This window comes from Rhincodon typus, chromosome 11 (genome assembly GCF_021869965.1).
Source record: "Rhincodon typus isolate 14 chromosome 11, sRhiTyp1.1, whole genome shotgun sequence".
In the NCBI taxonomy this organism is placed as follows: Eukaryota; Metazoa; Chordata; class Chondrichthyes; order Orectolobiformes; family Rhincodontidae; genus Rhincodon; species Rhincodon typus.
Genome location: NC_063342.1, coordinates 11,600,373 through 11,625,925, shown reverse-complemented (window position 1 = coordinate 11,625,925; position 25,553 = coordinate 11,600,373). Strand labels below are relative to the sequence as shown.

Sequence of the window (25,553 nt, the reverse complement as noted above, 5' to 3'; positions counted from 1 at the left end):
AGGAGAGGGGAAGAGAGAGGGAGGAGAGGGGAAGAGAGAGGGAGGAGAGGGGAAGAGAGAGGGAGGGTGGGGAGAGGAGGGGAGGGCGGTTGGAGAGGGAGAGAGGGAGTGAGCACGACAGAGAGACAGCAGAGAGGGTAAGTGAGCAGAGAGCAACAGAATGTGGCAAAAAAGACAATTGCACCACAAATCCACATTTTTAAAAAAAATCAACCTGTTCATAGATATTACTACACACGTCTGGAGTAGGTGAGACTTGAACCCAGACCTTCTGGCCCACAGCTAGTGACATGACCACTGCACCACAAGAGCCCAACCTCTTCACCTCAGCTATTAATACAGATTGTTAAAAGCCAAGGCCATGTGGTACTCTAATTACTGCCTGCCAATGGGAAAATTTGGCACTTTAGTATGTTATATGTAATGTGTCACTCCCAAATCCACATGCCCTTCTTCTGGTGCAACAACCTCTGGTATTCAACAGGAGGCAGCCCTTTACGGAGAGGTGAATGACCGACAAAGAGAAGGGACAGGCACTAAGCCACAAGAAAAATGAGCAAGAGCTTGCTCAGAGAACTGGGAATGCTTTAAAAGATGAACAAGATACAGATATGAGGTGACTAAAGGTTCTGTCACCACTTACGTGGAGGAAGAACTGGGGTTGGATGAACAAAAGATCAAAAAGTTTGATGACCAATGCATGCAATAGAAAATGGCAATGAGTTACCTTAGCAACATGTTAATCTAAGTGATAGCAGGAGAAATGGCACAAAGCCCAGAGGTGGAGTACTGGAAGATTCAGCCTGAAAGTAAAAGGAAACTTGTGCAAATGGAGCCATGGCAAGCATAATGACAGGCTGAATTGATTAGCCTTGCTCCTATTAGCACAATGGTAATCCTCTATTGCTCGAGGATCATCATCCTAATACAAACACATACACTATACCAGTAACTCCTTACCAGTCCTATTCCCAGGTGAACTTCTGTCTTCCCCAGAGATCCTTGGGGCACGTGGGACTTTGGCAGACTTGGGTGTTCCGGTAAAGACTTTTATGGTGGTGGGAGTTGTTGACTGCACGGTTGCAGGAATTATTTGGACAGCTGAAAAGAAAGCGTTTAAGTTTAAATGTGCTGCATCAGGCAGATGGTGCACAGTGGCTGGAAATGTTCAGCGCACACAATGAAATCCATAATTTACAGAACTGTTTGTTCATTACATGGACACCAGATGTGGCACTTAAATCCCAGCAGCTCTTCTTCTTTCAGAGGCACAATGCAAAAACTCTTATAACAATCGACAATGTCTGTCACACTTCAAAGGATAAAAAAATGTTATCAGGACCTGCAGCTGAAATTTCCAAGTACCTTCCAATCCTTCATCACTGAAGAGCAATCAAAGTCTGACTGACCTCAGGCTATACTTACAGAAAGTACACTGTGGCCTTAAAGATACAGGATGCATTAAACGCAGGTTCACCTTCAATGAATAACTTATTGAATGTTATTTCATAAATACTTCTGTCATTATAAACAGTGCATCGCACTCAGAACAGCAATGCTGCAGGGTATTTCTGGATAGAATTTAATGAACAGACCATTCACAGCCCAATCGCTCTGTGCTCATGTTTATTCCTGAATTTCCTCCGCTCCTTATTCATCTCATTCCTCAACATACCTTTCTCACTTGCATATTTAGGTGGAAACTGGGTAAGTGTACTTGTGCAATTTGCACCAATTACGCTATAGAATTACATAAAAGTATCATATTCTCAACGTGCACAGAATCTGGGTGTTGCTGTAAGATCAGCATTTATTAGCCATCTCTCATTGTCCATGAAAAGATAATGGTGAGGCACATTGCAGTCTGACATGTTGAAGTACAGAGTTCCTGTACAGATAAAAGTGAAGGTACAGATGATATATTTCCAAGTCAAGAATGTACTTAATTTGGGTAAAAGTCTGCAGATGATGTTGTCACATGCTTGTTTTCTGGACGTTGGGTTCACGGGTTTGGAATGTGTTGCTGAAGAACCCAATTGCAGGTTACTGGAAAGCATCTTGTAAATAGTACACCATGTTGCTGGGCGGGACACGGTGAACACTTAAGGTTTAAAAAAAGGAACTGCCAATGCTGGAAATCAGAAATGAAAACAGAAATTGCTGGAAAAGCTCAGCACCTCTGGCAGTACGTATGGAGAGAAAGCAGGGTTAACATTTCAGGTCCAGTATCCCTTTTTCAGAGTTGGACTGTTCAGTCACTTGTATCCGAAACGTTAACTCTGCTTTCTCTCCACATACACTGCCAGAGCTGCTGACTTTTTCCAGCAATTTCTGTTTTTATTTGCAAATGCTTAAGATGGTCGGTGGCCTAATGATCAGGAGAGTTGCTTTGATTTGGATGGTATTGAGCTGTCGGGACTGTTACAGTGGATCCAACCAGGCAAGGAGAGTATTCCATCACACTCATGACTAGTGTATAGCAGCTGTTGGACAGGCTTCAGGAGTCAAGAGGTGAGGTGTGGTGCAGACTGTCCAGCCTCTGACCTTCTATTGGAAGAAGTATCACTGATGAAGCATCCCAAGACGCCTGGGCTTAAATCACTGGCCTGAGGAACACATGCAGCGATGGCCACATCTGAGGTGATCTGCCTCCAACATCCACAACCACCTTTCTTTGTACTAGGTGTAATTCTAACCAATGAAGTGACACTCTACCTCCAATTTCCATTGATCTCAACTGTATTTGGGCTCCTTGATATAGCATTCAGTTAAATGCTACTTCGATTTTAAGAGCCAAGGCAGAATGAGGTATTGTGTCAAGTAGTCTTGCAGAACTCAAAGCAAACAACAGTGAGCAGGCTGTTGCTGTGTAACTGCCTCTTGATAGCACTGTTATTAACCACGTCTCCCATCACTTACTGAGGATTGAGAGTAAACTGGAAAGTAACTGTCTTAATTTGATTTGTCCTGCTTTTAATGGATAGACCATACTTGGACAATTTTCCTCATTGGCAGGTAGATGTGATTGCCATTGTTGTACTGAAACAACTTGACTACACTCATGGCTATATATGGAGTCTAAGTCTTCAGAACTACAGCAGGGATGTTGTTAGGGTGCACAGCATATGCTGTATCCAGTGTGCTTGTATGGAGTGAATCAAGTTGGTTGAAGATTGCTTTGGTGATGGTGGGGATTTCAAGAGAAGTGTACCAGACATTTGGCACTTTGAATGAAGTATGTTGCTGGGCTATTCCAGCATTGAGGGCATTCATAGAGTTTCCTCGTCCCTTTAGTTGTTTCATTATCCAACAGCATTCATGACTGGATGTAGCAATTCTGCGGAACAATGATCTGACTTGAAAGCTGTGGAATAGCTTAGTGTTGTCTATTGCATGCTAATTTCTAGTTTGAGAGAGTGCAATTGTGCTGCAGCTGTACCAGGGCGGCACCTCATTTTCAAGGTCTGCCATGTTCTTTTATACTGCTCATTGAACTAAGGTTGGTTGAATGCAGCTCTGCTGCTGATGGCCTACAGCACCTCAAGGGTTCCCAAATGAGTTGCTAGCTCTGTTTAGTATAGTAGCACAACATATTGGGAAGTGCCCTCAGGTGTGAGGGTATGCCTTTGTCTCTACAAAGACCGTGCAGTGATCACTCCCACCAATGTGATCTTAGATAGACATACCCATGACAGGTAAATTGGTAAGGCTGAAGCCTAGCAGGATTTCCCTCCTTTCAGTTCTCTCGCTGACAGAGGACAGGAAGGGACCTTTTCCTGTGGTGGAGGGATCAATGATTGGAGGCATTAGTTTAAAGCAAGAGGCAGGAAGTTTAGAGGGGATGTGAGGAAAACCATTTTAACCAGAGAGAGGTGGGAATCTGGTACTCACTGCCTATAAGGATGGTAGAGGCAGAAACCTTTATAACATTGAAAGAAGCATTTAGATGTGCACTTGCAATGCCAAGGCGCACAAGGCCAATTGCTGGAAAATGGGATTAGAATAATTAGGTCTTGTTTTTGATCAAAGGCTCAGTGGGATGAAGGGCTTTTTTCTGTGCTGTAGACCTGTTTGATATTAAAAATAATTTCTCCTTGTATCAGACCTAAGTGGTTCTAGACTCTCTAACCAGTGGCAAGATCTGAACTCCCTTCTCTAGATCAATCCAGAGCTCTAGATTACAAACCCATTATAGTCAACATAACCACTTTACAGGCGATGCAGCAACTGATCCATGTTGGTGTTTTGGCTCCACTTAAGCCTTCTCGCATCCTTTTTTATTTCACTACTACGAAAAGGTTCGATTCCCTTCTCTCATTTTTTTCCCTTTATTCATTCATGGGATGAGGACATCGCTTTTAGGCAGCATTACTGCCCATCGGGCAGTTTAGAGTCAATACATTGCTGTGGGTCTGGAGTCACATGGAGCCAGACCGGGTAAGGATGGCAGTTTCCTTCCCTAAAGCACATTAGTGAATCAGATGGGTTTTTCCGACAATTGGCAACAGATGGTTATCACTAGAATCTTAATTCCAGATATTTATTGAATTCAAATTCCTGACGTCGCAGGATTCGAACCCAGAACGTTACCTTGGTCTCTAGATTAACAGTCCAGCGATAGTACCACTAGGGTATTGCCTCCCCGTTAATTTGTTTTACTACCAGGATAAGGTTCTATTCCCTTCTCTCACTTTTTATTTGCTTACATGTTTCCTCTTAAAATACATTTATTATTCACCTCAACTCCCTGTCTTAAATTACACAATGTCCCTACACACTGGGTGAAGAAGTGTATTTAGCATTCCCCAAGTGAATTCTCGGCGACGATCTGAATTTGACAGGCTGAACTTTTGTTCTTCATCACAAGCGTAAATACTCTGAGGCCACTGGAATTAATAACAACCACCTGATATTTTCGGCCTGATGCCAAAACATTAATTTAGTCATTTTAGAAAGCAAATACAAGACTATGCTGAAATTTATCAAAAGAAAAACAACACTACTTCTCAAGTGTCAATTACTCATTCTGAAAGGTTCACTTGGAAGCATCCCACAGTGGAGCTCATGTCATTTTCAAACAACCAAATGATTGCAAGAACAATACACAATAGAATACATCAGCGATGACAGTTTGAATCCGACCCAGTCTGACAGTGTGAAAATGTCTCCTTCTGGTGTTGAATCCGAGGAATGTGCATCAATCTTAACTTACATTCAGTAGATACAAGTAACCATTTCATGGGATTGCTGCGCACAACATCGTAACCATTCCCAAACGTACCACACTGCAGTCGTATGCAAACAGATTGTTTGAACGATAATTAAAGCCTAGATTTCTGATCTGCATGGCAAACTGTAAGGAATAACTGAACATGATCCCCATATCACCAAAAATTCCACAACCTCAAGTAACACAATCTCCATCGCTGTACATACACGGGGTCAAATATAAAAATACAAAAGTAAGTTCCCAAAACATCTTGAAATTCTACTACAATAACAGAATCAGCAAGGGGAGGGTAAATGTTAATATTTTAGACAAATAACAGACACACAACATATCTTCCCCCCTTAATGCAGAAAGATGTATTGAGTCAAATACTCACGTTGGTCAATGGTAACAGTTGCAATTTCACCCGTTTGTTCTTGGCTTGCTAACACATCTGTAATGCAGAAACAGACTTCATTAATTCAAAGTACCAAAGAATTTTAATCCTGTTCTGGAGGAACATCTACATCACTATATGCCCAAATTCAAAATGCAATTCTGCTAAAGATACAAGATGTTACATAACCAGTGAATGTATTACCTTCATAGCAGGTCTGAGTTAAGGTGTTCAGCAGGGGTGAATGAGATGCTAGAAAAGGCAAGGCTCAACACTGTCAGGTTCAGGGAGTCCAAGTTGAAGAACCGACCAGAGTCAAAGCAAGACACACACACACACACACACACACACACACACACACACACCGCCCCCCCGCAACGCGCCGCGCTCCCCCCCGCCCCCCGCCCCCCGCCATTTGACAACAACTCCCAAATCCATGACTGCTACCATTTACACAGTATGTCAGAACACCATTGTTTTCAAATTCATTTCCATGTCACAGCATCTGACTGTGATAAATGCGATTGCTTTTTTAGGATTTTGATCCAATAACAATGAAAGTACCTAATTAGGAGTGTGAGAGTAACCTCATCACACTGACTGCAATGGTCCAGATGTCGGCTCACCACCACCTTCTCAAAGGGAATTAGAGATGGATAATGAATGTTGAGCTTGCTATACAGACATCCATGAATAGATGAATTCAAAACTTGGGCATAGTATTGTTAGCTGTTGTGCTGTCCACACAGAATTGCAAGTTCATAAAATATTGTTGGGATTCTGCTGGGAGTGCACATGCATGCGCTATTCAAGGCTATGAGTCAAGTTTAAAAAAGTGGGAATAGCGCAGATTGCAGCATTTTTGGCAGCACAGACTCAATGGGCCAAAAGGCGTCTTCTGTTCTGTATGATTCTATGAAGGGTGCATGGCTATTGAGCTGGGACAGGGTCAGGCTCCATTGCATCATCTAAATTTAAACAGCCTGTTAACATCATGACCTTTGCTCTTACCACTAACACAAGGAATCAGATAAATCTGATTATAAAAAGCTAAATATGAAATAGGTCAAAAAGACAGCGAGGAAAAGATAAATGGGACAAAAATAGAAAGAAACAAGATGTTGAATTTAACGGAAAGACACTGGAGACCAAATGTACGGTTTGTTTTCATTCACTTGTGACATGTGGATGTCACTGACTAGGCCAATATTCATTGCCAATCTCCAAATGCCCTCCAGAAGGTGGTGGCGATTTACAGTCTACCCAGGTACACCGATACTGCTGTTAGGCAGTTTCAGGATTTTAACCCAGTGACAGTGAAGGAATGGCAGCATGGTTCCAAGTCAGAATGGTCTGTGCCTCGCAGGGCAAATTGCAGTTGATGGTGTTCCCATGTATCTGCTGACCTTGTTCTTCTAGATGCCTTTTGGAAGGTGCTGTCCGAGGAGTCTTGGCAAGTTACTGCAGTGCTGCCACTATGCATTAGTGAATATTGATGTAGGGTGTCAATCAAGCAGCTGCTATAATGCAGTTGGTGTCGAGCTGCGACCATCCAGGCAAGTGGAGTGTATTCGATACTCCATCACACTCTTGACATGTGTATTATAGATGAATAATGGGCATTGGGAATCAGGAGGTGAATTATTCATTGCAGAATTCTCAGCTTCTAACTTGTTCTTGCAGTTAGAGTACTTACATTGCTGGCCTAGTTCAGTTTCTGCAAGTTGATAATGAGAGATTCAGCAAATGGTAATGCCATTGTACGTCAAGTAATAATGGTTAGATTTTCACTGTTGGAGACAGTTACTGCCTGGCACTTGTGTGGCAGAAACATTAACTGCCACTAATTAGCCTAAGCCCAATTATTGTTCAGGTCATGCTGCATTTGAAGATGACCTGCTTTAGTGTCTGAGAAATTGCAAATGGTGAGTGAACACTGTGCAACCATCAGCAAACAGTCCACTTCTGGTCTTTTGATGGGTAACAATGTTCCTGGCTAAAAGCAGGATAGAAACCGTTAATTTAGGGCCTGTGTCAGTTTGATTACAGGTGAAACAATTTGACTTTCTGTGAAAGCAAACTCTGAGCAAAATTTTTAATCTTCAGTCAGCTGGCAAGAACACACATTACACTAAGATTTACTCACACTTTCTCAGCAATTCCAAATGGCTCCAAAGAATTTCTCCCTTTGGTACTCTCTGCAGAAATTCCTCCTGGCTCAGGGCACACAGGTCTTTCCCCAGAACGTTCAGATCTTTGATGTCCACTTCAATCATGGTAAACTCCTTCATCACCCAGACGGCCCAATGCAACACTTGGTCTGCTGACCACTGAATTGGATCTAAAGCATAAAAATACAGACAACAACCAGATGAAATGCATCTGAATGTACAGCTTTTGAAGAATCATTTTGTAATCAGCAATCGTAACATAGTTCATAGAATAGTCAATACAGGCATGAAGTTTGGAAATGCTGCAAGTGAATTCATTGAAAACTTCACCAAAGAAGGGAAAGGCAAGATAAATGTTTCAGTTGAAGCTCCATAAACATGAAGAAGAAGAGATGTTATCCTTAAATCCACTAAATAATAACATCTGATTTCAGTAAACACAAGGAGCAAAGCCTGCCCTGCAAACAGTCAGAATGTTTTAGATAAAACCGAAAGGAAGCCCAGAGCAGTGACACCAGATATATTCCACACGATAGTCAGTGTGACAGTAGTGGTCTTTGTTTAAAATTGGAGATAAATGCACGAAGAATTTCCTTCCCACTGAAGTCATCTCCTGCTCCTAAATTATATAGAAGTACATATTCTTCTTTGGCTGTCCCTTGAGACACAGGATGACTTGTGATATATTAAGCCTTCCCTTGCAACATGCTGGAGGAGAATTTAATCCATGCGATAGCAATCTCATCTGCTGTCTTTTGAGAGTTGCAAGGATCAGATGCAGGGGAGGAAATCCCACCCTCCCCACGCTGCCCTGACAGCTACTGGATGAGCAGTCAGAGTTGCCGGTCAGAATTGGGTGAAGGAACACGGGACAAAGGTGAGTGAGAGTGGATGGGAGTTGGAGGGACAGGGGTTGTCAGGAGGAAGAATAGGGATGTCACTCTCAGGGATGTGATCCTGTTGGGTCCCACCATCAGACACCAAGGGTCTTCAACTGAGGCTGCTCTCCTTCCCAAGAACTCAAGAAAATTTAACAAGAGTTTATTATCCAGGTTTGTGGCAAGAGCCCAGCCTGCTACTCACTGAATACCAGTATTAAGTTGAGACCTGTAGGTCAAAAATTAAGGGCCTCAACTGATTGAAGGAAGGCCATTGACATGTATTTTTGCCCTGGACTTATTTGGGGCAGAGGTGGGAAGATGGTAGGTTTTCTATCATATTAAATGCCCTCCACCTTTAAACTCTCCACAGCACATGAATTGCAGCAGTTCAAAAAGGTGGCTCATTACCATACTTTCTAGGGTATTTAGTGATGGACAATAAATGCTGGTCTTGCCAGGGATGTTCGCATACCAAGAAGTTAACGTTATTAGGAAGGTAATCAAACACCATTTTCAACTTTTTGATCTCTGAGCTAACCAATGCAGTATCTGCAATGAACCTCTGATTCAAAAGCAAGACAGGACAAAACTAGGTTGCGAACGTGACACCCTGACCTGTACACCTTTGCTTGATTTGCCTCGTCTTTCAAACATATGAGCGTATATATATGGCCGTACGAAATAAGAACCGTTTGGTCCCTTGAGCCTATCCAACTACGCTGAGATCATGGCTGATCTGTTTCGATTTCGAATTCCACATTGCTATCTACCCCTGATAAACCACGATTCTCTGTTTGCCAAGAATCAAGCCACCTCTGCCTTAAAAATATTCACTGATTCTCCTACCTCTCTACCTCTACCACTTTGTGAAGCAGGAAGTTCCAAAGTCGCACAACACTCAGGAGAGTAAAAAAATTCTCTGTCCTGAAAGGGACACCATTAATTTTAAAACTAAGCCTCTTAGCTCTGGACTCCCAACAACGGAAACATCCTTTCCAACCTTGTTAAGGCCATTCAGGATCTTATGCACTTCAATCAAGTTACCCCTCAATCCTCTGTACTCAAGTCAAAACAAACCCAACCTGCCCAGCTTACTCTTGTAAGACGATACACTGATTCAAGTATCAATCTAATTAACATCCTATGAACCATCTCCAATGAATTTACATCCTTCCCGCTGAAACAAAATATGCACCACCGTTTTGTTATTGATCTATCCCCTAGCTTACTATGCCAGTTCACTTCAGATGGTTCAGCTTGCATGCCTGTATAGTTACTCTCACTTAAGTTTAAAACAGTAGCCTTAGATGAAATCTCCCTTTCAAACTGGATGCAAAACTCAACGGTATTGTGGTCACTGCTGCCTAGGGATGCCTTAACTCGGAGGTCATTAAATAACCCTGTCACATTTCACAATATAATGTTGAACAATGGTGCTCTCTGGGCGGTACCAAAAGGTACTGCTCTAAGGAATTCCGGAACACGGTCTAGCAACTTTGCATCAAGGCTACTTTTGCTAATCTGCTTTTTCCAGTCTATAGGTAGATTCAAGTCACTCATGATTATTGCCATACATTTGTCACAAGAACCCAATATTTCATCTTGTATACTTTTGTGCCACATTGTGTCAGGGGGCCTGTAGACAACATCTACTAGTGACTCCTACACTCTATTACATCTCAATTGCAACAAAACTTATTCCAGATCCCGAACTCCTAACGTAAGGTCATCTCTAACTATTGCACCAATGTCATTCTTGGTCTTAACTTGAAATTTAAAGATGTACATCAGTAACAGGAGACAAAGTTGGGTAAATTTCCACAATTACAGATTAGGCAGACATGCTGACACTTGCCGAGAGGTAGGTCATGTTATAGAGCTGTAGGATGCAGCTGATTTTGATGAGTCACTCTGGAAATAAATTGTTGAAACTCCTACAGGGCTTTTTAAAAGCAAAATGGACCAAAACAAGTATTTTTTAAATTGAAGGTTTGGCTTTAATCCCCCTCTTTCATCCCCTGCCAAGTGGTTGACTCATTGTTGGCGCACAGTTCCCTGGGTGTCAGTCGTCATTTGTCACCATGTTCAATTGGCCATTATGTGCGCCTTTGGCTGTGACAGTCAGCTGACTATCTCACTATGACAGCCTGTGTAGCAGAGCTCGATCCTATCAAATGCATTTTCAATGGCAGTTGCTTGCTTGGGGAAAGTGGACATTTTCTGGTCCTCGTCTGGGGCAATGAGACCAAGTGAAACATCTCAATCCTGCTTAACATTAGCAGTTCAGAAAACTATTATGGAGTGTGAAGAGAACAGCATTTCAATGTGATGCTTCAGCAAAATAGCGCAGCACCTTTAAACACTAACAGACTCTGCTCGAGTGCCAGGATATGGGTTAATGCTGCATTACCCATTAGACAGCAAGCTGCTGACCTCAACTCAGATGTTACAATACAGTTGGAAGTGGAAGAGCAATGTGTTACCACAAAAGATTAAAATTAGCACTCATTTAGTCCTATTGACCATCAATTGTCACTTGGGGTAGTCGGAAGAATTTCCATACCGTCCCCTTGGCTGAGGAGAAGAGGACAGGTGGAGAAATCTAGACTAATGTCCTAATCATGACTAAAAATAACTCTACATCAAATCTCTTAAGAGGTGACACTTGGAAAATGTTTACAGTCAGTTAGTTTTCAATATTTTATTAACTAAAGATGGTATTTGAAAACAAGCTGTTGTTGTTCTGATAATTTACTCCAAGCTTTTAAATAGTGAAAACTACCAAGAACAAATCAATGTAGACATAAAAGAGTGTGTCTGCTAGTTACAAGGTCCTGATTTATACGTGTTCAGACAGATTTAAGCCTGGATCACAGCATGAAACTACATTCAAATTGCTAATCTCATTCAGAAAGTCCCTGTAAATTTGACATTAAGGAAAAAAATGCCAAATTGGTATACTAGAAAAGTTACTTCACTTCTCACAATGGGCATGATGTTGACATTATACTTTATACTTTTTTATTTTATTTTTGGGATGTTGGCATCACTGGCAAGAAATTTGTTATTCATTCCAGATTGTCCTGGAGACAGAGGTGGTGAGTTACCTTCTTGAATTGCTGCAAGCTTTCTGGCAATTATATGTATGTCATAGCTCGGTAAGAAGTTCTAAGGACAAACAAACACAGAAGTTGCTCGAAAACTCAGTGGGTCTGGCATCATCCACGAAGAGAGAGACAGAGTTAATGTTTCAAGTGTGATGTGACTTTCCTTCAGAACTTGCAAATGTAGGTGGGGACAGACCAAATAAAGGTTGGGAGAGAGGTGAAGAAATAGTCCAAATAGGAAGGATCAAGTTCAGTGGGGCCGAAACTGTACGTAAATTTCTTTGCAACTTGGCAGACTTGTAACCAGAGGCCACTTAACAGTCACTAGAAGCCCCAATTTGCAATAAGTTTACAAATAATCACAATTGTTGCTGTGATTTTCTGCATATTTCAGCTAGTTTAAAACTTACCGCAAGGAACTGCAGTGATCTGGTTATTTGCCTCCTCTTGGAATAAATTTTTGAGCAAAAGACATGGTTGTTTTTGTCAGTCAGATGCAACTCTTACCTTTTGTGGGCTGCTCTGCTCCACCTAGTGGTGAAACTGGCAATCAAAGCCTTACAAAAAAAAAATACAAAAACACAGCCCAACTTCTCCATCACAAGAGTTTGCTACAACATGGAGTAGTGGAGGAAAAGGAAAGAGCATTCATGCATTTCCTGAGAATCTAAGTAACTGTTGATAAAGAAACAGAAAAACAGGTTAACAGGTAGAGATGAAGGAAGGTGGTTGATGTGAAACATAGTCACTGAATAAACCAGATGGACCGAGTGTCCCATTTCTGCGCTGAAATGCTGCTTATATGAAATTCTATGTAATGTCAATTTCCTACCGTATGGTATTCCAAGATGCTCCTGCTCTTTCCGATAACCCTCGAGGGCTGCAGCCCATCGTGTCACTTGCTCAGATGTCTCGTCTGGTATAGCTGTCAGTTGTTTTGAGCCATCCAACGTGATCACTTGTGCTTCCTCCACAAGCTGGGCCTCGGCACCTGCGTGGTGTGCTGCATCAGGATCGATTACAACCTCAACTGTTTCAACCGGCTTAACAATTTCCAGGATGTTCAGCTTCGGCTCCACTCCTGCTAAATATAACAATCCTTAAACAACGACAATCATTCAAGACAACTATCCTACCCTTCAACAAGGGATAAACAAACAAACTACAAGGGGACTTAATAAATTTGCATGTATCTGGCAGATTAACTTCAGTGTAAATAAAGGTCAGGTAGGAGGATGAGTAAGAACTCTTCACAATAAGAAATTTAATGGAGAAGAGGAGTAAAGGAGTGTAAACAGACAAATCACAAAAAATAAGTTCACAAGGCTAAAGAGATAATAAGGACTGAGCTTTATTTCTAGAGAGATGGATTAAACACATATGGAACTCCAGACAGATTGTATATGTTGGGTGTTTCAAACACCATCATCACCAATCCTGGCAATGTCCTGTCCCACCAACTGGACTGATCCATCGCAGATGATGGCACAGCATTATACAAATCAGAAGGGAGTTGCTCTGGGAGTCCTCCACATGATTGTGGATCCCATGAAGTATTACTGCCATCCGATCACACATGGGTGAGAAAACCTTCTGCTGATTACCACCAAACCCCTCGGTTGAATCAGTTCTCCTCAATGTTAAATGAAGTTGCATTGATGGAGGCAAGGGTACAGAATATACTCTTGGTGGGAGGATTTCAAGTTACCAAGAGTAGCTTGGTAGCAGTAGCGTACAATGGACTGATGTCATAGCTGTTGAACTAGACCTGTAGCAGGTGGTGAGGCAACCACAAGGGATCAAATGTAGCTGACCTCATCTGCATGAATCTACTTGGGAGTAGATGTGGCTGCTCATGGCAGTATCAGTAGGGTGATTATTGTACAGACCTAATGGAGACAAAGTCCTACCTTCAGATCAAGGATAGCCTCCATTATGCCATGTGGCACTTCTACCATGCTAAAGGAGATAGATTTTGAACAGATCTAGCAACTTAAGATTAAGTACCCATGAGGACCTTTGGGCCATAAGCAGAAGCAGCACTACCAGGCATACCTTAAACAAAAGTATGCTGTCACCCTGGCGAAGGTACAACACAGGAATATTGGGCATGCCAAGCAACATAGCAGCATGTGACAGACAGGCTAAATGATCCCATAACCAGTCCTGCCACCTTCAGTTGTGAATTGTTTTAGACAAATAGATGGAAAAAACAGAGGAGGTAGCTCTACAAATATCCTCATCCTCAATGATGGAGGAGCACATCAGTGCAAAAGACGAGGCTAGCATTTGTAAGATCTTCATCCAGAAGTGCAGAGTCAGAGATCCATCTGAGACTATTTCTGCAGGACCCCAGTATCACAGACGCCAGCCTTCAGCCAGCTACGATTCTTTCCACGTGATATCAAGAAATGGCTGAAGTTATCAGATACTGCAAAATCTATGAGCACCAACTACATTCTGGCAATAGTATTGAAGACTTCTGTTTCAGAACTAGTACAGCTCCAACACAGGCATCTACAGACAATGTGGAAAATGTGCAATCATCATTAAAAGTATGACACATCTAACCTGACCAATCGGTCTACTCTCCATCATCCACAAATGATGGAATGTGTCGGCGACAATGTTATGCATTGCCGAATCAACAATAACTTGTTCACCGTGAGAAAGCAAGAACTGCAGATGCTAGAGTCAGAGATAACACAGCATGGAGCTGGAAGAACACAGCACGCCAGGCAGCATCAGAGGAGCAGGAAAGTTGATGTTTCGGGTTGGCCTGTTGTGTTCTTCCAGCTCCATACTGCGTTCTCAACTTGTTCACTGTGCTCAGTTTGGGTTCTGCGAGGTCCATTCAGCCCCGAACCTCATTATAGCCTTGGTCCAAACAATGGACAAACTCCAGGTGGAAGACATGGATGACTGCCCTTTTTCATCAAGACAACATCTGACGAAGTGTGGCATCAAGGAGCCCGAGTAAAACTGGAATCAACTGGAATCAGGAAAACTCTCCTGGTGGTTGCAGTAATAGTGGTTGTTGAAGATCATCATCTAGCTCCAGGACATCTCTGCAGGAGTTTGTCAGGGTAGTGTCCCAAGCTCCGTCAACTTCAGTTAGGGCTGGTTGGCGATCCAGAGCAATGCCAACAGCCTGGGATCAATTCCCACACTGGCTGAGGTTACCATGAAGGTCCTGCTTTCTCAGTCTCGCCCCTCTCATGAGGCTTGGTGACCCTCAGGTTTGGGAAATAAGTGTTAGCCAGCCAGTGATGTCCACATCCCATGTGTCAATAAAAACATACATCACTGGTCGTCTCTCCCTAATGAGAGAGCAGCCCTATGGTCTGGTAGGACTATGATGACTTTACCTTTACCATCTTCAGCTTCTTCAACAACGTTCCCTCTGTCATAAGGTCAGATGATTGCATAATGATCAGCACCATCTGTGGCTTCTCGGATACTGAGGCAATCTATGTCCATTTGCAGTAAGATTTGGATAATATACAGACTTGGGCAAATTAATGGCAGTTAACAATCTCTCGCAAAGACCGCTGCCAATAAGAGAATATAATCACTGCCCCTCGACAATTCAATGGCGTTTCAATCACTGAATCCCTCTGCATCAACAATGTAATGGCTAATGCTGACCTAAAACTGAACTGGAAGAAGCTATATAAATACTATGGCTATAAGAGTAGCTCAGAGGCTCAGAATTCTGCTCCCGATTCCCCTCAGCCTGTCTACCATTCACAAAGCACAGATCAGGAGTGTGATGGAATAATCTCCATTGCCTGGATGGTTCCAGCTCCAACAATACTCAACAGTCTTGATATCATTCAGGACAAAGCAGCCAACTCAACTGGCACCCATCTACCATCACACATATTCACTCCCTTGACCGTTGCACAGACACAGCAGTGTTTACAAAATGCACTGCAGCAATTCACTAAGGCTTTTCCAACAGCACCTTCCAAACCCATAATTGTTACCAGCCAGAAGGACCAGAGCTGCAAACACATGGGAACACCACCACCTGTAAGTTCCCATCCACACCAACTGACTTTTGTTTAATTGGGATGGAATGGGAGTGCTGCTGGTTGGGCCATTATTTATTGCCTATCCTTATTTATAGAGTCATACAGCATAGAGACAGGCCCTTCGGCCCACCGTGTGAATAACAAACACCAAGCTACACTAATCCCATTTAACTGAACTAGGACTATAGCTTATTATACGCTGGCATTTTATGTGCTCATCCAGATACTTCTTAAATGTTGGGAGAGTACCTGCCTCCACCACCCTCTCTGGCAGCACGTTCTATCTCTCTACAAAATTTTTTTTCAGATCTCCTCTGAACCACTTACCAAACCACCTTAAACTTATGCTCTCTGATCGAAGACATGTCTGCCAATGGGGAGAAGATTCTCACGATCTACGCTATCTGTGCCTCTCATAAATTTGGTATACCTCAATCGGACCCCCCTTCAGCCTCCTCTGCTCCAAGGAAAACAAACCCAGTCTATGCAGTTTCTTCTCATAACTGTAACTTTTCATCCCAGGTGAATCAAGTTGCTTTTGAGGTGGTGGTGGTGAGCTAGTGGCTATTTGGTAATATATCGCCACTCCATCATCTCTGGGTTGAACTCCTTGAACTTGCTTCCCAAAGGACTGTGGTGAACCTAAACCACTTGGACTGCAGCTCATGACCTGGGCATTCTCCAGAGTAATTATGGTTGGGCAGTAAATGGTGTCCTAGCCCTAACCCATGACACCCACATTCCATGAATTAATAAGATAAAAGATACACTTATGGGGCTAGAAGAAGAAGAATGGGAGGAGGTTTCTGTTGACGAGTAGATGGAATAATCTGTTTCAGACGATTTACAGCATCCGCAGTTCGTTTGGTTTTTAATCTATTTTAATGCTGTATATTCGAAACAAGAGAAGACGGTATCAACACAGGAAACAGCAGGCTCAGTTTCTGGTTTAGGTCAAGCTAACTGATCTCATCCAGGGATTTTGTAGGACCTCCACCATGGCTTCATTGCTCCTGGGCTCAGCAGTGGGAGGCTTAATTGCTGGAAATTGTAAAATCATTTCAAAGACTAAAAGGAAAAGTCTGGGAAGACTCAAAATCTGCTTTTACTTCTGTGTTGATTTCTTCTCCCTCCCCCACAACCACCACCACCACTCTGGTCTTCCTGGCAACCAATCATAGCAAAAGCAGAAGTTTAACTTTGGGATATCACCAGCTGTGGTACCAGTAGCCCACTTACACAGGATTATCAGCAGGTTAAATTGCCATTCTAATCATGCTCCAAATGCAGGTCCAGTAATGCTCTTGACAGCTGGAGGGAGGAGGGTGATGAGGAGGCAGAGAATAAAAAAAAAGTGAAAGAGAGAAAAAAACAAACTGGGAACACGCCAAACATTTCTGATTAAGATCCTTGCAATCATTCTGGTTAGATCATACTTCCTGAATAGGAAAAAAAAGTGTGCTGTTAAGCCTTGAGCACAGTATGCAATGCAAGGTCGAGTTGTTATAAGCTTTAGACCAAATTTACCTTGTCTGGAAATGACTTCCACGCTCAGCTGAACGGTGCCATCAGTTTTCACTCCTTGGTCAAACAAACTACGATTAGGATCCAGCTAAAACATAAGGTGGACAAAGTAAGGAACATTCTTTGATTCACAGGGCATTCCAAGTCTAACTCATTAGATATTATTCTACAGCAGAAGGTAAAGTTGATGGTTTTTTCTTCTTTATTCATTCATGGGTTGAGGACGTCACTTTTAGGCAGCATTATTGCCCACCCCCAATTGTCCAGAAGGCAGTTAAGAGTGGGTCTGGAGTCACATGTAGGCCAGACAAGGTAAGGATGGCAGTTTCCTTCCCGAAAGGACATTTGTGAACCAGATGGGTTTTTCTGACAATCGGCAACGGATTCACAGACAGATTTTAGATTCTTAATTCCAATTCCACCATCAGCTGTGGTGGGATTTGAAACCAGGTCCCCAGAGTGCTATCTGGGTCTCTAGATTAACAGTCCAGCGATAATACCACTAGGCTGCCAGGCCGCCAACCCCCCTACCCCCCACCCCCCACCCCAATGTTGAAGCTTGTAATGAAGTAGAGGCTAAACTACTGCCCATGCCACAAAGGAAAAATTGGCACTTGAGTAGTCTTTAGTGGAAGAGAGACATTAAGCATCTTAAACCAAATATTAAATGTAAAACAAGTAGCTATTACCTTTTCTCCTATCTTGACCCAGCAAAGCACAATTTTAATGCAGGACGCTCAGTAAAATAATTAGAAGCATTCAGCTTCATAGCACTGATGGATACGATTTGACCCACTGTCCAAGTATTCCCTTAATCCAGAATCCTTTGTCAAAGGTTTCTGTAACCCAGTAACGCTCGCTGTGTAGTTTATGTTCAATCTCTCCTCATCCTGACAATTTTACATTGACGATGCTTCATTAGCAACCATAGAAAATCATCCTTTGTGGTTCACTTTGGAAAAACATTTCATAATCAGCAAAGGAAATCTGATCTGATCTGAGCTGAGCTTTATGTCTCTCCAGCCCACAAGAATGAGATTGACTTTTAAGGCTTGCTGAAGAAGCCTAGCAAGTATTTCAGCTGTAGAAGGAAAAACAATAAATGCTGGTCTTGGCAGCTATGCCTAGATCCTGTTGTGGAGTTAAAAAGACATGCCATGGGAGGTGCTAAGATGATGCTGTGGGACGAATAGGATGAGAGAGAAATTAAGGGAAGTAACTGGTAAGGAAGGAAATAAAGAGGTTGGATGGCCTACTCCTGCTCCTAATTTGTATGTTTGTAACAAAACCCAATCAAAAAGGCAAATTATGATGAACTTCGGAAGCTGCAGAAGGAAACAAGAAATATAGCTTCTAGTCTCCCTGGGTTATGTGATGGCATTGGCAAAGGAGATGAACAAGTGATTTTCAGTCTCTATCCATAGTTCCTTGAAGCAAAACAACAGGAAAGCACTAGGAATAGATCCAGTCGATTGGCCCCTGCTGAAGAACACCAAGCACAAACAATGCTACAACATGATTAGGTGGTCATCAATGTAGGAAATTGGACAGCCATTTTCTTCCAAAGTCACAGAGTGCAACACTCCAAAATATTTTGACGCTCCAAATAAAGGGTTTTTAAAAATCTTATTCTTTACCAGAATATCTTGCAGACAAATCTCGTGTGCCTCCAAGGAACACTGAAGACGTGGCTCTAACAGCTTCTTGAGGTTTCCAATGGGCTCGTTGATGTCAATGGATTGGCTCACAAACTCAGCTGTGGTGATGGTTGTCTGCTCTGCAATGCTGAGAGCAAAAAGAAGGATGAGAAGTTTCAAAACAAGAAAGAAAAGCTTATTGCAGCCCATAAATAGAATTGTTCTATAAAGTGAGCAGCTGAGATTATGGTTTTGAGTTTGTGCAGGCTCCTGTAATAGAAGAATAAATCAGATATCTGGTCTCAACAACTCATCTTGGTCCTCACCTCCCGTTCACGACAGGTTGTTTTTGAGTGCCGGGCCTGCTCCACCATTCAAGCAAATTGTGATCAATCGACATCTTAATTCCATTTATGTACTATGGCTCTATGCCCCTTAGCTAACAAAAACGTATGCTCCACTGCATCCTCCCCACCCCCTCCAACATTTACAGCAAGGATATTAAGGAATAAAGAAATTACAGACAGGTATGAACATTGTAGAGTAGTTATAATGGGAATTTTAAATATTCATACATCAACTAAGATAGTAGTAACGCGAGGGACAACTGTTCCTAGACTGTGAACAAGAGAATTTCCTACAGAAGTATGTGTCTGGTCAAACAAGAAAGGAGGCATTACTAGGCCTGGTTCTTCAGAATGAGATGGGCCAACTACATTAAGTGAAGGTGGAGGAAGAGTTAGGGAGCAGTGATCAATTATATCATAAAGGTTTTGGATGATGGTAAAAAATGACATGGCTCAAAGCAGAGTAGAATGAAACCAAACATTGGTGGGAAAAACAATGAGCTACCTTCAGTAACAAGGTGTAGAGCTGGATGAACACAGCAGGCCAGGCAGTATCAGAGGAGCAGGAAAGCTGACGTTTCGGGTCTGGACCCTTCTTCAGAAATCTGAAGAATCTGAAGAATTTCTGAAGAAGGGTCCAGACCCGAAACGTCAGCCTTCCTGCTCCTCTGATGCTGCCTGGCCTGCTCCGTTCATCCAGCTCTACACCTTGTTATCTCAGATTCTAGCATCAGCAGTTCCTACTATCTCTGAGCTACCTTCAGTGATGAGATAATTCAGGCACAGTCAAGGAACATTCCTCAGAAGGGAAAGGTAGGACAAACATATCTAGAGCTCACTGGATGACAAATGAGATAGAAATTAAGTTAAAGAAGAAAAAGGGTGCTTACAACAGGTGTCAGGCAATAATTGAGAACCAAGGTGAATATAGGAAGTTCAGAAAGTAGGTGATAAACCAGTTAAGAGAAGAAATGAGAAAAGACTAACAGCTAAAATAAAGGGAAATGTCAATTCTGTTATAAGCACATCAATAGGAAAAGGGTAGCAAAAGGTGGACTAGGTTGATCAGGGAGCAAAATTGGATTTACTAATGGAGATGAGGCATGGCTGAGATGTTAAATTAATACTGTGCATATCTGTATTTACCAGTTAGACAGATGCAGTCCAGACTATGGTACAAGGGAGGAAATGCAGTCACGAGAAGGGTTTTAAATTGTTAAGGAAGTAGCATTGGATAAGCCACTGGTGCTTAAAAGCTGAAAAAGAGCCAAGACTAGATGAGACACTGCAAGGATTTTGAAAGAAATGAGATTGGAAATTGCAGACTCACTGGTAAGAATCTTTCAATCTTTGCTCATTCGGGTGTGGTGGTGGAGGTTTGGAAAATTGCTAACATTATACCCTTTTCAAAAATGTGTAAAGAAAGAATAGAATATGCTGCCTGGGAGAGTGGTGGAGGTGGATTCCATTGGATATATATTTGAAAATGATGAATTTAGAGGGCTGCGGAGATAGGGCTGGAGAATGGGATTAGCTGGGTGGTTCTTTCAGGAGCCAGAACAGACATGATGGGTTGAAAGGCTTCCTTCTGTATTGCAAAATTCTATGATTCTATAGGCCCAACAATCACAGATCAGTTTACCTTCAGTGGTGGGAAAATTTCAAGAAACAATTATTTGTCAACAATTAATAATCATATGGAGGAATGTGGATTTATTCAAGAGTCAGCATGGATTTAACAAGGGAAAATTCTGTCTAACTAACTTGCAGGAGATTACTGAGGCTGTAACAGTGAGGGCTGATGACAGCAAAGCTGCTTATGAGGTGTACCTGGACTTCTAAAATGTCTGCAATGCATTGCCACACAACAGATTTCAGAAGAAAATTACATGTTATGGAATAAAAGAGACAGCAGCGAAGTGGACAAAAAATTGACTTAAGGACAGGAAACAGAGATTAATGGTTAATGGGCTCTTTTCTAGGCTGGAGGAAAGTTTGCAGTGGAGTTCCCTGGAGCTGGTATTTGAACCTTTGTCTTTTCTGATATAAGAGTGAAGGCTGTGGTGGTAATGTCCATACCTCTGAGCCAGGAGGCATGGGTTCAAATCCCACCTGCTCTAGAGGTGTACAATAACGCCTCTGTGCAGGCTGATTAGATAATATTGATCTAAATCTTTATGCGTGGAAGATAATTTCAAAGTCTGAGGACGACAGACTTAGAGAATTGTAAACTATGAGGAGGGCAGTGTAGACCTTCACAAGGAGACCAACACTTTAGAGTTGCACTTTGGAACAAAGAACATACTGGACAAGTATAAAACAAAGGGTACTGATCCAAGGGGTACGCAGGAGTAAGTAGACCTGGGCGTTCATGTACACAAATCATTAACAGTGTTAGGACAGGTAGAGAGAGCTGTTAATACAGCCTACACTATTCTAGGTTTCATTTACTGGGACACACAGTACAAGTGCAAGGAGATTATGATAATCATATACAAGACAAAGGTTAGACCTCAGGTGCATTACTGTGTGCAGTTCTGAGCACATTATATTGGAAGGGTGTAATGCACTGGAAAGAGTGAAGAGGAGGTTTACGAGAATGGTTCCAGTGGTGAGACATTTCAGTCGGGAGGAATGATTGAAAACATTGGGACTGTTTTCTTTGGAGAAGGCTAAAAGAGGATTTGATAGAAGTTTTCAAAATCATGAGGATCTGGACAGAGTGGATAGGGAGAAACTATCTGCAATCGGAAATGGATCAAGAATCATAAGGCACAGTTTCAAAGTCTTTTGCAAAAGAAGCAAATGTGAGGCGTAAGTAAATACTTTTTCACATAGTGAGCAGTTAGGGTATGGAATGCAACACCTGAAGTGTGGTGGAGCTAGGTTCAGTTGAAACATTCAAGGGGCATTTGGTGATGATTTAAATAGAAACAACATGTAGGGTTACAGGGAAGAAACAGGAGATTGGCACCACGTAAAAATGCTTAGACAGCCTTGGCAATTATGATGGGCAGAATGGCCTCCTTCTGCACCATCACAATTCTATGATTTCCAGGGTATTTATTTCCAGACTTTCACTGCTTTTAGTTTTATGAAAACATATTTTCTGATTAGTCCCTGTGGTCTTGTACTTATGTTAAGATTACGATGCCTGGTCCTTGATTTAAATCATATGATATAGGAGCAGAATAAGGCCATTTGGCCCAGTGTGTCTACTCTGCCATTTTATCATGGCTAATGTGTTCCTCAGCTCTGTTCTACTTTCTCCTTGTAGCCCTGGTTCCCCTTACTAATCATAAACCTATCTGTCTTAAAGACACTCAATGACTTGACCTCAACAGCCTTCTGTGGCAATGATTCGCCACCCTCTGGTTGAAGAAATTCCTCCTAATCTCAGTTCTTAAGGGTCATCCTTTCACTGTGAAGCTATACACTTGGGTCTTAGTCTCTCCTACTACAGGAAACATCTTCGCCATGTCCACTCTATCCAGGCCTCTCAGTATTCTGTAAGTTTCAATCAGATCCCTTCCATCCTCCTGAAGTCCATTAAGTCCAGAGTCAGAGTCCTCAACCGCTTCTCATATGACAAACCCTTCATTCCTGGGATCATTTTTGTGAACTTCCTCCAAGGCCAGCAAATCCTTTCTTAGCTATTGGGCCCAAAGTGCTCACATTGCCCTATTAGACAGGATATAGTTTCCTTGCACCAATAAATTCTTATACAATTTTAAACATCTGGATCAATCCAACCATCAATCTTCTGTCCACAAGGGAACATATTCGAAGTACTCCAATGTTTGAACAGGGTACCAAAGGATTTAAAAAAAAAACTCTTAGAAGATACATCACTCATAAATGAGAACTGATTCTAATCACATGAAGATATCAGACTTGCTTTAAAAGAACTGTTAGTAAAAAGGTTTGTGGGAATTTATAATTTGGTTTTATGACCAGAGTCCACAGCACAAATATGGTCTCTCATCTTCACACTCAGCCTGTGTTCTAAATCAACAGGCTAGTGCACAAAGCAGAATTATCCCTGGGCAACAAACCACAATTCTGAGGTTTTGGTCAAACCTGCATCTAACTGTACTGGTTCTGTCTTTGCTGTTGCTAAAAATGCCCTGTCCAGCCACAGATAGTTCCTCTCCATGCAGTCGAAAACAAAAAGCATTCTATTGCTCAAAAGAAAACAACATCAGTGAACAAAAGGAATTCTTACAAATTTCAAACAGTTGCACTGAACAATAAACTCATTGAGAGTGTGGTGCCTGTGGAAACATTTCTGAGCATACCTCTCCTCCGTGCAGTGCCGCTTCTCCTCACCATCTATTTCTATTTCTATCTCTGCTGATCTCTTCGTCATGGTTGTGGGGTGTGGAACTCACAATCTGTGTTTAAAATAAAACGAAAGACATTTTTCAGCAAAGAAAGTTCTGCATAATTAATCTGAAAAATAAAGCATATGAAGGGTTGGGAACCTGCAAAATTAAACTGAATTGTCAAAATGACTGAAGTAGCAGTTTCTGTCCACAGCATTATTTCATTCTCTGTCCTCCGCAACTCTACTCTCGTATTCAAGGTGCTGATTCACATTGGATTTAGGCTGCAAGTTGCTCTTTGGAGTCTATGCTCCACAGGTGACTACTCATGTAAATTTTGCAGATTAGATGCTAAACTGATGCTCTAAAATTGATGCGAAATATGCTGTGGCATTATTTTGAAGGGGATCAGGGGAGTTTATCCCTGGTGTCCTGGTGAATACTTAACCCTCACTGAAAATTACACAAACAAATTATCTGGCCATAATCACATTGCGCTTGTGCAAGTCAGTAGTGCTTCCCAAATGGCAAAAGTGGCTGCATCTAAAAAGTAATTAATTAGCTGTAAAGCATTTTAGGATGTCTCAAAGTCATGAAAAGTGCTATGTAAATGCAAGCTTTTCAGTTGGCACGTCATGGCACTAGATCACGTGGTGTATTCATGTACTGACATTATTTTGGGAATGTGTGGAGTGAAGAGAAAACAGAACCTCAAAAAGACACTTTCAGACAAAATGCAACTATTTATATTTCTGTATCTTGGATAGAGTATTGTTTAACCAGTGCCCTAGACTTGGAGGGAGGTTGAAGGCACTTTCAAACTTGATTTGCTGTTTCACAGCAAATTCCCGATCCTAAACCAACCAACAATAATGTTTTTTTAGATGTCATTAATTTGACATCAGGCAGCTGCTGTTTGTCTTACCAAAATATTAAAAACAGCAGCTTGTCACAAGGGGCTTAAAAAAAAAGTTCCCGAATCTAGTAAGATGCCCATGGTTAAAGGCAGTGGCAGTCAGTCACGCAGATTGAGCAAGTGCATTTTCACCTGTGAGAAGTTACCTGATGTTAACCAGGGTTACAGTTGGAGCACTTCAACTGGTTTTAATTTCCTGGAACGAGGAAGGAGGGATTAACAGTTTTAAATTAACCCTAATCGCAATGTAGATGTAACATAAAAACAGGAAAATGTCAATGTTTTGGTACTATGATGTGAGCAGAGAAGCTGTCTCACTAACAAGAGAAACAGATGGTGAAGTGCCCACACATCTAAAGTTCTGCACTAACTGCATAAACTGCAATCTTTTATGGTTCGCCAACATCCTGCTCTTTTAACGTCACATTCTCAACCTGTTTTTGTAAATCACACAACCACGTCTGTGACAAAAATCCAGCTGACTGCCAGACAGGTGTTCACATCAATGAGATTTAGGCATACCTTTTTAAAAAATGCACCTTCTAACAAATTAAGACACCTCCAGGTCTTTATTCAGCAGAACAGCCCAAATCCTGTATAGAAAACTTCTTTGAATAATTATACCACATGGTTAAAGGAAAAGCAGTCTCTTAAGATTCCTTGGTGACACATCAAGCTTATCCAATGTTTGGTTTAGCAATACAGAGCAAAACATCACAGGGTTAATCTCTAACACTGTGCAATGTTAACCCATCTAATAAGTCTGATGCTACAATTAACCACCACACAGCTGGCTTGTTGTAAGAAAGCACAGAGAGGGTGGACAAAGAAACTAGAGTTCTCGAGTCCAATTGCTTTTGTTTTATCCCAAAGTGCACAAGTATATTTGACTGAGTACAAGGATCAATAGTGGTCAGTTAGATAGGTTATGAGTTTTAGTACATTCCACCTGTGGCTGGATACCAACAAGAGGCCTGATTTTCTTTGGCAAACTCAAACAAA

General features: G+C 41.9%; 1 protein-coding gene across 4 annotated transcripts in view; it reads right to left on the bottom strand.

The window, feature by feature from the left end:
* Positions 1-925: 925 nt before the first annotated feature.
* The window catches only part of gabpa (GA binding protein transcription factor subunit alpha), a 41,585-nt gene continuing 16,957 nt past the window's right edge, over positions 926-25,553 (bottom strand). For 2 of the 4 annotated variants that reach the window (XM_020532741.2, XM_048603216.1), the window contains 7 exons: positions 23,609-23,704; positions 18,964-19,111; positions 17,330-17,414; positions 12,598-12,849; positions 7,753-7,947; positions 5,607-5,663; positions 926-1,101 (listed from right to left, as the gene is read on the bottom strand). In XM_020532741.2, coding sequence (XP_020388330.2) covers positions 941-1,101; positions 5,607-5,663; positions 7,753-7,947; positions 12,598-12,849; positions 17,330-17,414; positions 18,964-19,111; positions 23,609-23,679 — 969 coding nt within the window. In that variant the 5' untranslated portion in view covers positions 23,680-23,704 and the 3' untranslated portion in view covers positions 926-940. The remainder of the gene's footprint in view (positions 1,102-5,606; positions 5,664-7,752; positions 7,948-12,597; positions 12,850-17,329; positions 17,415-18,963; positions 19,112-23,608; positions 23,705-25,553) is intronic. The other 2 variants (XM_048603217.1, XM_048603218.1) reach the window with 1 other exon arrangement.